The sequence below is a fragment of the Coprinopsis cinerea genome, assembly GCF_000182895.1.
Source record: "Coprinopsis cinerea okayama7#130 chromosome 2 map unlocalized cont3.2, whole genome shotgun sequence".
Classification (NCBI taxonomy): Eukaryota; Fungi; Basidiomycota; class Agaricomycetes; order Agaricales; family Psathyrellaceae; genus Coprinopsis; species Coprinopsis cinerea.
In genome coordinates, this window is record NW_003307543.1 from 2,083,705 (window position 1) to 2,096,231 (window position 12,527).

At 50.9% G+C, this 12,527-nt stretch overlaps 7 protein-coding genes across 7 annotated transcripts; 4 read left to right on the forward strand and 3 right to left on the reverse strand.

Moving 5' to 3' along the window:
- Window positions 1–122: 122 nt before the first annotated feature.
- CC1G_05189 (pre-RNA splicing factor 38A) lies at window positions 123–1,262 on the forward strand (the record flags this gene model as incomplete). Its single annotated transcript, XM_001833437.2, has 5 exons — window positions 123–176; window positions 244–319; window positions 386–542; window positions 598–713; window positions 775–1,262. 5 exons carry the CDS (start codon window positions 123–125, stop codon window positions 1,260–1,262), a joined length of 891 nt encoding a protein of 296 aa, XP_001833489.2.
- A 76-nt stretch (window positions 1,263–1,338) lies between these two features.
- Window positions 1,339–2,306, reverse strand: CC1G_05190 (hypothetical protein; the record flags this gene model as incomplete). The annotated part of the gene is made up of 5 exons (XM_001833438.1): window positions 1,339–1,520; window positions 1,574–1,760; window positions 1,814–1,973; window positions 2,029–2,189; window positions 2,244–2,306. 5 exons carry the CDS (start codon window positions 2,304–2,306, stop codon window positions 1,339–1,341), a joined length of 753 nt encoding a protein of 250 aa, XP_001833490.1.
- A 141-nt stretch (window positions 2,307–2,447) lies between these two features.
- CC1G_05191 (tRNA isopentenyltransferase) lies at window positions 2,448–4,250 on the forward strand (the record flags this gene model as incomplete). The annotated part of the gene is made up of 8 exons (XM_001833439.2): window positions 2,448–2,732; window positions 2,785–3,197; window positions 3,260–3,344; window positions 3,396–3,507; window positions 3,560–3,757; window positions 3,809–3,865; window positions 3,915–4,002; window positions 4,055–4,250. 8 exons carry the CDS (start codon window positions 2,448–2,450, stop codon window positions 4,248–4,250), a joined length of 1,434 nt encoding a protein of 477 aa, XP_001833491.2.
- Window positions 4,251–4,361: 111 nt separating this feature from the next.
- CC1G_05192 (fasciclin domain family protein) lies at window positions 4,362–6,267 on the reverse strand (the record flags this gene model as incomplete). Its single annotated transcript, XM_001833440.1, has 6 exons — window positions 4,362–4,733; window positions 4,785–4,846; window positions 4,898–5,138; window positions 5,190–5,886; window positions 5,939–6,013; window positions 6,065–6,267. 6 exons carry the CDS (start codon window positions 6,265–6,267, stop codon window positions 4,362–4,364), a joined length of 1,650 nt encoding a protein of 549 aa, XP_001833492.1.
- Window positions 6,268–6,498: 231 nt separating this feature from the next.
- Window positions 6,499–8,898, reverse strand: CC1G_05193 (endodeoxyribonuclease; the record flags this gene model as incomplete). Its single annotated transcript, XM_001833441.2, has 11 exons — window positions 8,700–8,898; window positions 8,522–8,641; window positions 8,430–8,473; window positions 8,278–8,376; window positions 8,088–8,228; window positions 7,879–8,030; window positions 7,693–7,825; window positions 7,618–7,638; window positions 7,212–7,567; window positions 6,643–7,162; window positions 6,499–6,588 (listed from the first exon to the last, which is right to left on the reverse strand). Exons 1-11 carry the CDS (start codon window positions 8,872–8,874, stop codon window positions 6,499–6,501), a joined length of 1,851 nt encoding a protein of 616 aa, XP_001833493.1. The 5' UTR covers window positions 8,875–8,898.
- Window positions 8,899–9,042: 144 nt separating this feature from the next.
- CC1G_13955 (prsS7) lies at window positions 9,043–11,006 on the forward strand (the record flags this gene model as incomplete). Its single annotated transcript, XM_002911869.1, has 11 exons — window positions 9,043–9,056; window positions 9,107–9,120; window positions 9,172–9,213; window positions 9,262–9,299; window positions 9,351–9,432; window positions 9,482–9,779; window positions 9,829–9,997; window positions 10,049–10,425; window positions 10,479–10,592; window positions 10,647–10,841; window positions 10,897–11,006. The coding sequence occupies 11 exons, from the start codon at window positions 9,043–9,045 to the stop codon at window positions 10,919–10,921; spliced, it is 1,368 nt and encodes a 455-aa protein (XP_002911915.1). The 3' UTR covers window positions 10,922–11,006.
- A 26-nt stretch (window positions 11,007–11,032) lies between these two features.
- On the forward strand, window positions 11,033–12,483 carry CC1G_13956 (atypical/PDHK/BCKDK protein kinase; the record flags this gene model as incomplete). The annotated part of the gene is made up of 5 exons (XM_002911870.1): window positions 11,033–11,400; window positions 11,521–11,808; window positions 11,860–12,276; window positions 12,329–12,372; window positions 12,425–12,483. 5 exons carry the CDS (start codon window positions 11,033–11,035, stop codon window positions 12,481–12,483), a joined length of 1,176 nt encoding a protein of 391 aa, XP_002911916.1.
- Window positions 12,484–12,527: the final 44 nt, after the last annotated feature.

Sequence of the window (12,527 nt, forward strand, 5' to 3'; positions counted from 1 at the left end):
ACGATACGTTTCGATGAGTTTCGAAAAGAGTTCAGTTTCGCCAAGAACTTTGGAGTGCACGCGCCTTGCACTCGACGCGTGCGGTCGGTTGTTTTCACACAGCTTGAACATCGACCACCAATATGGCCAACACCACCGTCCAAGGCGCCAAAGCCATCCACGGCCAAAATCCTCAGGTAAGTCACCCTCTTGAGACTTTTAGATGATGAAATGGGACGGCGTTGGAATTTCTCATATGTTTAGTTTCTAGTTGAAACAGTTATTCGAAATCGGATTTATGATTCGTCGTATTGGAAAGAGCACTGTTTTGCGTTGACCGGTGAGTTTTCTTTCTGGCCTCCGCCTGGCTGCGGGAAGGTGTACTGACATGATGTATGGTTCGCAGCTGAGAGCATCATCGACAAGGCTATCGAAGTGAAATATATTGGAGGAGTCTATGGAAACCAGCGTCCTACGGAATTTGTGTGTCTGCTGTTGAAGCTGCTGCAGATTCAACCTGAGAAGGAGATTCTGATAGAGTACTTAAGGGCGGATGAGTTCAAGTGAGTGTTTCTCCGGTTTCGTTGGTTGGATTGGGGTTCTAACGCAAATCTATAGGTATTTGAGAGCTTTAGCGGCATTGTACATACGGATGACGTTTAGGCCAGTCGAGGTGTACGAATTGCTCGAGCCGTTATTGAAGGATTATCGAAAGCTTCGGCAGAGGACTATGAGTGCGTAATACATCTGGTCGTGGGTGGGGTCATACAACTGACACGGGTTTCTCTACTCTAGCTGGCTACACGCTAACATTTATCGACGAGTTTGTCTACGCGTTGCTAACAGAAGAACGCGTGATCGACCTCATCCTGCCTCGACTACCTAAACGAGAAATTTTGGAAGAGAATGGGGAGCTGGGACCGCGGAAGAGTCGGCTGCTGGATGCTATGGAAGATAGGGACGAGAGTGAGCGTGGAAGGAGTCGAAGTCGGAGCGGGAGCAGGAGTTCGAGGAGTCGAAGCAGGAGTTGGAGTGGTGGAAGGAGTCGGAGTGGGAGCAGGAGCAGAAGCAGAAGCAGCAGTCGTGGAAGGAGCAGAAGCAGGAGCCCTGTTGTGGGCTATATTTCGAGGACTCCAAGCCGCAGTCAAAGCAGAAGTCCCCGTCGTTCAAGGTCTGTTTCGAGTGCGGGTTCGCGCTTCATCTCTCGCAGCCCGTCGAGGTCTCGTTCGCGGAGTCGCAGTATCTCTCCAGATAGGATGGATGTGGATGCGAAGAAGGATTAGATTAGGTAGAGTGTATGGAAGTAGTGGGGATGCTCGTGGCGACGATAGCTTTCTATCTATGATATGTAGCGTGAACCTAGTGCTTAGCGGCAGCGGCTTCCTGCTGCTTTTGCAGTTTGAATGCTTCTTCGCGTTTGTAGCGGGTTACAAGCTGGTCAGCAAGGTGTTTCCAGCGTTCCTCGACGAAAGGAAGGTTTCCGAGAGAGGAGAGGGTGTCGTGCGAGAGGAAACCACGGTGTTCGTGTGCGCTGTACCAAACTGGAGGGCGAAAGAGTTAGCGGCAGGGTGTATGGAGAAGAAACAGAACGCACTGATATCCTCACGACGCGTTGGTGCAGCACTTATCCTGTCAGTGCGGCCCTTGACGCAGTCCCGCAAAGCAAGGTCGTTGTAGAACTTGCAAACAATCTTTCCACCCGCCTTCTCAATTGCTTCAATTGCGCTCTTGCTCGCGCGCGACGCTACCACGTAGATCGGTGTCTTGAGTTCAGAGGCGCCCTATACACCGCGTCAGACATGAAGGACAGCAAACTGTGGGTTGGGCGACGCACGTCTCCGAGGATTTTGATTCCGTCGCATACGTTGTGGATGCACCCGCTGAGCAATAGTTCGCGAGCAGTGATAGGTCGTTCTGGCGTCGAGGCCAGGCGGCCCTTGTCGATCCAGTGTTGTATCCGGTCCAGGTTTACTGGTGCATAAGTTTTGGCGTTGCTGTACGCGGGGAGTCAACTATTGTCATTTGGCGCGCGGGGTACTTGGGACATACGGGTTGACGAAACCTCGCTTGGGGAAGAGTTCAGTGAGAGGGGTTTGGCCACCCTCGAAGCCTGGTCGAATGCTGGAACCGGTTCGAGCCTTTTGACCCTTGTGACCGCGACCGGAAGTTCCTCCATAGCCTGATCCCTGGCCTCTTCCGACACGTTTTTGCTGTTACAAAGTCTCTGTTTAGCAGTTGAAATATTAACAATGAATTAAACATACGTTATGGAGTGCGCCACGGGCTGGCTGGAGATTTGCAAGGGTCGTACGGACTCTGGACGCCATTTGAAAACCTTTGAACGCTACAACCCGACTCTGCAGAAATTCAATTGCCAGCTCCGTTTTGCTTGCATCAGACGCCCAAGCCAAACACCATCATTTATTCCCAGGAATCAAATCCATTCACTTCCTTCGACGACACTGGAAATGCTCAAACCCTTGATAGCAATATGCGGAACAACAGGAGTAGGCAAGTCTAAACTTGCAATCGACCTAGCGCTGCATTTGTCCAAGAGGTCCTTTGGACAACATGGCTGGAAGGGCGCCCGTGTCATAAACGCCGACGCGATGCAAGTCTACAGAGGTCTCGATGTCATCACCAACAAAGTCTCCGCCGCTGAGATGCAGGGTGTTGACCATCTTTTGATGGGCTTTAAAGAACCTGGCGAACAGTATGTCGTCGGAGAATGGGTCGAGGATGCGTTGAAGCTGGTGAGCTTTCACTTTTACCGTGCCGATGAATAGGCACTTATTGTCACACTAGATCAATGAGATGCACCAGAGAAAGGAGATTCCGATTGTTGTGGGAGGTACTTCGTACTGGATCCAACACCTCATTTTCCCCAATCGACTGGCGAAGACGAGTGAAGTCCCTGTTGACTCTTCCCCCTCTCAATGGGACCCCGAGTTGCACACCGCCATCCTCTCCCTCCCGGACAACCTTAAAACCATCTTTGAATGCTTACCGGAAGAACCACCCTCTGCGAAGATGCACCCCGAAGCTGCGTTCGACCTCCACACACTCTTAACCCACCTCGATCCGTCCGTTGGCCAGAGATGGCACTGGAAGGATACAAGGAAGGTGTTGCATAGTTTAAGTATCATCAAGAACGCCAGGAGAAGGGCCAGTGCTATCATTGCTGAGCAGGGGAAGGATGTGCGCTCCGGTCAGCCTAGGTGTGTGTTGATGTCTATTTTGTGCAGCGAGTTGAATAAATTGGAAATGCGCACTAGCTTAGGTTCCGCACGCTTTGCTTTTGGCTTTTTGCTGAGCAGGGAGCTTTGGAACCGAGGCTGGATGAGAGGGTTGACCAGATGATTGAGGTATGGACTTTGTATTCTGCTAATAGTCGATATACTAATGTTTTCCTTCAGAAAGGACTACTAGATGAGATCAACGAGTTACGGGCTATCGCGACTGCAGGGACCAGTAACAACCCTGACGGACCTCTGCACGACTATACATTAGGGATTTACCAATCAATTGGTCCGTATCCTCCCGCCACGCCTAACCTCACCTCCTCATCTTTTGTTCTCAGGTTACAAGGAATTCCACGACTATCTCAATGACCCTACCGATCAAAAAGCATTCGATGCCGCAGTGGAACGCATGAAGTTGTCCACACGACAATACGCAAAGAAGCAGATATCGTGGATTAGGAACAAACTGTTGCCTGCTGTGCGACAGGCCAATGTCGACAAGGAGGTTGTTTCTTTCTATGCGCTGGATGCCACAGGTGAGAGCATGGGCCACAGACTTTGGATGCGATTTCTGATTAGTCTGGTAGAGGTGGATGAAAGGTGGTTTGAGAGGGCGCTTAATCCTGCTATTAACATCACAGAAAGTGCGTCGAAAGGATCACTCGATGCGCGTGGACTAACCTTCCTGTGCAGAACTTCTCAACGACGAAACACTTCCCGATCCGCGGTCTCTATCACCTGTAGCGGACAGGCTCATGAATGTCCCAATAAAGACGGCCGAGTGAGCCAAATCTTTACCCTTTCACTTGGCAATCTACTGACCATGGAAGCAGTCCAGTCCAAGTCCTCCAAGCCCGCAAAAAGGTCGTCTGTTCAACGTGCACGCAAGAGGACGATAGACCTGTCATGATAGAAGAAGGCGAGGAATGGGATAGACACGTCAAGTCTCGCGTTCACAAACGCATCCTTGCAAGACTGAAAAGAATAGAAGCCGGGATCCAACCACCGCCCAAGAAAAAGGAAGGATAATCGTTGGCATTACTCGAGAGACTAGTGCTACATTGCTATGGTACACGGGATACACTTACACACATATTGATTTTGTTGGGACAATAAGAAGAAAGGTTCCTTTTCGAGACTTTAGGCGCTGTCACCCCAACGAGGCAACCACTCTTCCCAATCCTCCCATGGGTCCGCGATAGCGCTGAGCCCTCCGTCAGGAGGGTTGTTGATAGGTTCCTTGTGATGGAAGGGGCACAAGACGTGATCGACGACATGCACAGCTCCGTTGAGAGCGACGAGGTCGGGGATGAGGACAGGATGTTTATTGACAAAGACTTTGGTTTCATAGATGTCCTTCCCGTGAGACGAGAACTGATACTTCTCGACCGACCAGTCGATGGTGTAGTTAACCAGACGTGTGTTGAAGGTGATGTTGACGGTCGAGATGGGGTGGCGAGTCTCTCCAAACTCGAACAGAGACCATTTCTTATGAGTGGGAGGGTGGAGAACCTGATGAACGTGTTAATGGCATACAGCGAATTCAGACTACAGGATACACACCTCGTAATCAGGGAGAAGGTCGTCACCAGGGTTAGTCTCTGCGGTTTGGTTATAGAGAACGTCTGGGTCGAAGTTAGTAAAGACAAAGTGCCGCAGAAGAAACAATAACTCACCGGCATGAGCAACCACACCAGGAATAATATGGTACTCCAGCAGCTTCCTGAGCGCCCGTTCACCGAATGGCGAAAAGAGGTACAGCAGAGCCCTTGGAGGTAGCTTTCCAAATGCTTCGTTGGTGGGTGCAAAGGTGGTTACAGCGGTGGAGCCTTCGAGGCGACCATGCTCATCATCCCCGTCCTTGACATAGCGGACGTCGAGTTCGTCAGTCAGCCCAACGCGTTGAAGCGCAGACGTCTAAGGTAAAAGTCAGAATTAGGAAATGCAGACGCTATTGAACAGACTCACAAAGGTTGAAAAGTGGTGTTGAGCCAAGAATAATTCCTGGAAGATTGCCGGGGGAGGAAGAAGAGGATGATTGATAACATGGATGTATCCATTGTCCGCCTTGATATCCTGCGCGGTAACCTTTGCGTACAAATTGATAAAAGTCGACGTCTTAGTCTTCTTTTTCTTTTCCTTGACATGCTGCGAAACTGTCACCCGCTGGCCGTGACCTCCAAACAACTTGGGAACATGGAAGTTGGTGGGGTAGGTGGTGTTGTGAACGAGGGTGTCGATATCGTAGGCGCCGAGCGGGAGGATGTGATAGTTGAGGATGGCTTTGACAATGTGTCGGAAAATGCGCTTGCGACGCTCTTTCTTGTCATCATCATCGTCGTCGTCGTCGTCTCCGTCGTCCCCGCGAGGTTCCTCGACGTTGATCAAAGTGTCGTCATCCATGACGCAATCGACGGCTTCGATTTCGTCGATCAATTCCAGAGCGTCGACGAGGCTGACCGAGTTGTCCAAGAGAAGGGCTTTGATGCTCTCGTCGATGACATTGGTGTCAGCGGACAGGGCGAGGTCAAGGAGGCTGTTGGTGCCTTCGAGGTGTTTGTGCTTGTGCTTGTGTTTCTTTTTCTTCTTTTTGTCATGGTCGTGGTCAGGGTGTTTCTTGTGGGGAGGCACCAGAGCCGAGTCGGGGACGGCAAAGTAGGTGAGTCTGAGGCAAAAGTCAGGGACGCGTTGGAGGATGACAGGGGTGAGACACGTACTGTCGATTGGTGTCGTTTAGGATGGAAATAATGTCGTCCCCCACAAACTCAAATGCTTTGTTGAGCTTCGTGAACCTGGAATAGCGTCAATACGAGAGAGACTGGTAAAGGCGGGGTGGGAAATACCTGTCATCGCTGTGAATGAGATCGTATACGGTGTGAGTCGGTGGGCGGGGAGGCTTTGGGTGAGGGAATGGGAAAGGCGGCAGGTGATGCGGCGGCTCCTCCAATCCCAACCACGCAAAAGGCGATTGCAACTTGAAGCTCACCACGATGGCAGACACGCTGCTCGCGGCAAGGAGCTGGAAGACGACGATGGGCAACAACATGGTTGATGACCCTGAAAGAACGTCAGTTGGGATAACACCTCGAGTTGGAGTCTATATAACGGAAAGCAGAAATGCAACTGAGACTTATCCCACGGCTGCGGCTGGAGTACAAGGTGTGCGATTCTATGGAAGCATGACGCAAGGGAGATTGAACTCGTAAACGATGACTGTCATTGTGCGGATGGAAGCTAGAGAATGTACAGAATGTGTGGTGCATGGGAGCAAAAAGAATTACTCTGCCAGTTGGCGGAACTTGTCTTGCATTTCCGCGTACAAAGCGTCCAACTTGCCCTTGACATCCTCCTTCCCTTGCGATGGTGACTACACGGCACATTTAGCGCTAGAGTTATACAAAGACACTATTATCGTACTCACCTCGAACTTCATTTGCGAGAGCTTGAACATAAGGTCGCTGGTAGAGTCTTTGATCTTGGAGAAAGTCAATTCATTCTGGTTGACAGCCTTGATAGCCAGATCGTGATAGGTCACAAAGTTGCGCAACATGGCGCTCGTCTTGTAGAATGGGCAGTATCGATCGTATTCACTCATGCCGTTCTGCTGAAGGAAGTCATCCTTCAACATCCTAGCCACCTCCAGCGTGATCTTGTCAGCTTCACCGAGTGCACTCTTTCCGACGAGTTGAACAATTTCGGCCAAGTCTTCTTCCTTTTGAAGAATCTCCTTGGTCTTTGTTCGGAGCTCAACGAATCCGGGTTCAGTGCTTTCGTAGTAGGGCTCGAGGATCTTGGTGTATTTGGAGTAGGACAGGGACCAGTTGACGGAGGGGAAGTGTTTGCGTTGAGCGAGTTTCTTGTCGAGACCCCAGAAGACCTGTACGATACCAAGGGTGGCGGATGTAACGGGATCTGAAAAGTCACCACCAGGAGGAGATACGCTGTATACAGAGGTGAGCACGGCTCGCACTAAACATTGGGATCACTCACGCTCCAACGATGGAAACGGTGCCCTGTCGGCGAGGATTACCGAGACAAATAACCTTTCCTGCTCGCTCATAGAAGCTGGCCAGTTTAGTTCCAAGGTAGGCGGGATAACCAGAGTCCGCAGGCATTTCAGCGAGACGACCTGAGATTTCACGCAAAGCCTCGGCCCATCGCGAAGTCGAATCAGCCATCATTGCGACGTTTGAGCCCTGGTCACGGAAGTACTCTGATAGGGTGATACCGGTGTAGATGGAGGCTTCTCGTGCGGCGACGGGCATGTTGGAGGTATTGGCTACAAGAGTGGTACGTTTCATGATGGGTTCTTTGCGGTCTCCAATTTCCATGTCGAGTTCAGGGAACTGAGAGGACGGTTAGAGGCAGACGAGGCAGACGAGACAAAGGTACTCACTTCCATCAAGACTTCAGCCATCTAGAAGAGGGTATTAGTAAACTGGCCGCAGATGAAAGGAGAGTGTTCACTAACCTCGTTACCACGCTCGCCACAACCAACGTAGACAATGATGTCGCTGTTCGAGAATTTGGAGAGTGCTTGCGAGATGACGGTCTTTCCGCAACCGAAGGCTCCTGGAATAGCCGTAGTACCACCTTGTACACATCTATGACGGTGATTAGTTTCCATGCATCCTACGAATTGAAAGTTGATCCATACGGGAAGAGGGCATCGAGAATACGTTGACCAGTGAGCAAAGGATAATCGGCGGTCTGTTTCTCGGTTACTGGTCGAGGAGCTCGGACGGGCCAGAGCTGCATCAAGGTGTGCTTTGTTGTCTTGCCTTCGAATTCTGTTTCGAGGACAGTGTCCTACAGATATGGTACTTGTTGAGAGTCATTCCAAATTGAGATGCGATGATGACATACGGTCACGGTATAACTGCCTGGAGGGGCGATATACGAGACGGTTCCCAGAGCTCTTGGTGAGAGCATAATCTTGTGGTTGTCGACGAGCGAGTTCTCGTAGACTGTTCCGAATATGTCTCCTCCACTGATGTGATCCCCGACCTGAATGGATGTCAATAGTGAACAAAGTTATTGGAGGGTATAGCGCTACCTGGAAGGTGGGCTTAAAGTCCCATTGAATGGTGCGATCGAGGGCGTCGGTGTTGATTCCGCGCGGGATGTAAATGGATTTGGATAGCTCTTGGATGGACTGTGGAAGGTGAGTACATGGATTCGGTGGTGTGGTGGGCGGAGGTAACGCACGCGGAGGGGACGCTGGATACCGTCGACAATGTTTCCCATTAAACCTGAAATTGGGTGAGCGGGATCTAATTAGCAGACAGAAGGGTCGCTACCTGGACCGAGTTCTACACTGAGGGGTTTGCCTGTGCGCAGGACAGGGTCACCGACTGTGACTCCCGATGTCTCCTCATAAACCTGAATGGTGGCCTTATCAGCCTCGATACGAATAACCTCTGTTGTGCAGACAGTCAGAGACGATATCCAGGCATTCCGATTGAGAAATAGACGCACCTCCGACGAGCTCATCGTGACCGACTCGCACTAGTTCGTACATGGCTGCGCCAACCATGTTCTCGGCGACGACGACTGGTCCTGAGACGCCATAAACCTGGCCGAATCTGCTTTCATGTTCTTCGTCCCTGATCTTTGGCAGGTCCCGCTTTGCATTCTGTAGTGCGCCAGCCATTGTGAGTTTCTAATGTCGTTGAAGACTGGCACCACCGTCTACACTCCAGATTAGCGGTACTCGCCTACTTCGGCTGTTCCCGACTTGGACTTGCACGTGACCACAGACGCGTAATGAGAGCCTCGGTGCGTCCTAATATCCGCCTTCAACTATAACCACTTGTTCAATATGCCTCCAAAAGCGTATGTACTTTCGATTTCTTCTTATTCAACGATGCTAATGCGATATATAGTGACTGGGAAAAATGTAAGCGAATTCTTGACCAGGTTCGACCGTGAACTCACAGTGTCTCTTTAGACGAGAAGCGAGTCGACGACAAGGATGAGGAGAAGATTGTCGGTATGTGGTTCGCTGCGGTGCTTGTTTCTCAAACTAAACTTCCTATAGCTCTCGATGACAGTGATATTCAAATTCTCAAGACTTATGTTCGTATTGACCATCTATTTCGCTTCGTAGACGCTGACCGTTCTTTGCAGGGTCAAGGACCATACGCCAAGAAGCTGAAGGAGGTTGAGAACGATATCAAGGTCATTGAGAAGCGGATAAACGAGAGACTTGGTGCGTTCCCCACTCTTCACATCAAACCATTGTCTAAACTCCACCCAAGGCGTTAAGGAATCCGACACTGGTCTTGCCCCTCCCAACCTATGGGATCTTGCTGCCGACAGGCAAAGAATGAGCGAGGAACACCCTCTTCAAGTCGCTCGGTGTACAAAGATTATTCCTATGGACCCCAAACTCGCCGAGGCTGCAAGAGCAGTTAACGCTCCTGGTGCCCCACAAGGCCAGAAGGGTGCCGACGAACAAGACAAATATGTCATCAACATCAAGCAGATTGCAAAGTTTGTCGTGGGCCTTGGTGACCGCGTTGCTGCAACAGACATTGAGGAGGGCATGCGAGTGGGGTGCGTCTTTATCCAATCGTTCGCTAGACACAAGTTGACAGCCTTTCAGTGTCGACCGAACCAAGTATCAAATTCAGATACCGCTACCTCCCAAGATCGACGCCTCTGTGACTATGATGCAGGTCGAGGAGAAGCCTGATGTGACTTACTCGGATATCGGTGGTTGCAAGGAGCAGATTGAGAAGCTTCGAGAAGTTGTGGAAACCCCTTTGCTTTCGGTGAGTCTCACTGACTCGTATGTCTCTGTGCCTACCTGACCTCTGCCACAGCCCGAACGATTCGTGAACCTCGGTATCGACCCACCGAAGGGTATCCTACTGTACGGCCCTCCCGGTACCGGAAAGACGCTGTGTGCTCGCGCCGTTGCCAATCGAACGGATGCAACCTTCATCCGGGTGATTGGTTCAGAGTTGGTGCAGAAGTATGTCGGCGAAGGTGCGCGTATGGTCCGTGAATTGTTCGAGATGGCCCGGAGCAAGAAGGCGTGTATCATCTTCTTCGATGAAGTCGACGCTATCGGTGGTGCTCGTTTCGATGATGGAGCTGGTGGCGACAATGAAGTGCAGAGGACCATGTTGGAACTCATTAACCAGTTGGATGGTTTCGACCCTCGAGGAAACATCAAGGTCCTCATGGCCACCAATCGGTATGAATTCCCTTCGCTGCTGTCTGCAATTCTCTAATCCAAACTGTTTCTAGACCCGATACTCTCGACCCTGCTCTACTGCGTCCAGGTCGTCTGGATCGTCGGGTAGAATTCTCCCTACCAGACAATGACGGCCGTGCCCACATTCTCCGCATTCACGCCCGAAGGTTTGTCGTTTCACGATCTCGTCCTCGCCACCCCCTTCTGACATCACTTTCCAGTATGAGCGTAGAGCGCGACATTCGTTTCGATCTCATTGCCCGATTGTGCCCCAATACGACCGGTGCTGAGCTGCGTTCTGTCGCAACCGAGGCTGGTATGTTTGCCATTCGTGCAAGGCGGAAGGTCGCTACGGAGCGTGACTTTTTGGATGCGGTGGAGAAGGTCGTCCGACAGGGAACCAAGTTCTCCAGCACGTACGTGACGTCTATATTCCCCTTCCAGAAACCATCTAACTTTTCTTCCTTCCAGACCGTTATACCAAGTGTACAATTAGTTTTCTTTATGATTTTAGTCTTTAGAGCGGCGCTTAATGACGTTGTGTATATTTATAATGCATTCCTTGCTATACTGGGCCCGAGAAAGGATTGATGTGAATGCCTTTGCCATGCTACTACGACATGCTCTCAGGCCATTAGCTCGACGACGATGGTATAGTACTAAATTCCAACAACCAAACTCTGCTGAAGTCACTGCTCTTCTGGCGCAATATGGGACTGCTGCTCCTCGACCTCTGAATCTCTCCCAGTTACTCTCGTTTGGCCGACCAGTAACACCAGACTCGGTACTCTCTTCTGTCTCCTATGTCCTCTACGAGCTGCCGAGGAGGCTGGCTACCCGTGTGCGGTACCTAGAGTCTCTACCGTTCATTGTGGGTACGAACCCATATGTGGCCAAGACGCTGAAGGCGTTCAGGGAGGGCTTTTGGGTGCTGGCGACGCACCCACCTGTGACGAACCTCGAGGAGAATGAAAAGTTTGTGCAGCTGCTTTCGGATCTTGTCCAGAGGCATGCTAATGATATACCTACCATGGCGAAAGGGTATTGTCCTCTCTCCTTCTACTTTGACCACTTCTAATGACATCTCTTATATAGGTTCCAAGAATCGGCGAAATACATGTCGTTTGAAGATATCAATGCCTTCTTGGACGGCGCCATCCGCAACCGCATTTCTGTCCGACTCATAGCTGAACAACACATCGCTGTGACAAGGGCGTTACACGATCCACCACAGGACGGGAAGGATGTGGGTGTAATTGACACGAGGTGTAGTCCGAAGGAGATGGTGGATGTGTGCGGGTCGTTTGTGGGTGATTTGTGTAGGGCGACGTTGGGTAGCGCGCCCGAGATTGTGGTGGACGGCTATCCTGAAGCTACTTTTGCGTGAGTTATCTCCTTAGCTTTGACCTTGGAACGGATCTGATGAAGAGATAGCTATATTCCGGTTCATTTGGAATATGTCCTCACGGAGCTACTCAAGAACTCGTTTAGAGCGACGGTGGAACATCATGCGCGCTCGAAGGAGCGCGGATCTCTCCCACCTATCCAGATTACCCTATCTCCTCCCCCTGCCTCCTCTCATTCTGGACACAACGTCGACCGCCCCAACTTCTTCTCAATCCGCATACGAGATCAGGGTGGGGGAGTCTCAAGACAGCATTTGGAAAGGATATTTTCGTATGCGTTTACGACGGTCAAGACGGGTGATGATGAGGGTCCTGATTGGGATACGTCGGATAGCAGAGAGGATGAGCCATTCTTGGGTGTCATGACACAGAGGACGTTGCAAACTGGCCTGGGCACCATCGCTGGTCTGGGGTATGGGTTGCCCATGAGCAAATTGTATACCAAGTGAGTTTCAATGTACCCATTGTTGGTGACATTGCTCACGCGCTGTATCTAGGTATTTCGGTGGCTCATTAGACCTTATCTCGCTTGAAGGATGGGGTATGTCTTCCCAGCTGCCAATCCCGTCCGCCACTAACCAATGACTCCGAAGGCTCTGACGTCTACATCAAGCTGCGCTGCTTGGACGAAGCTGGAGATTCGAATATTTGACCTCATGAAGCAATTCATTGTCTCGCTCAAACAAAGCTGCATCA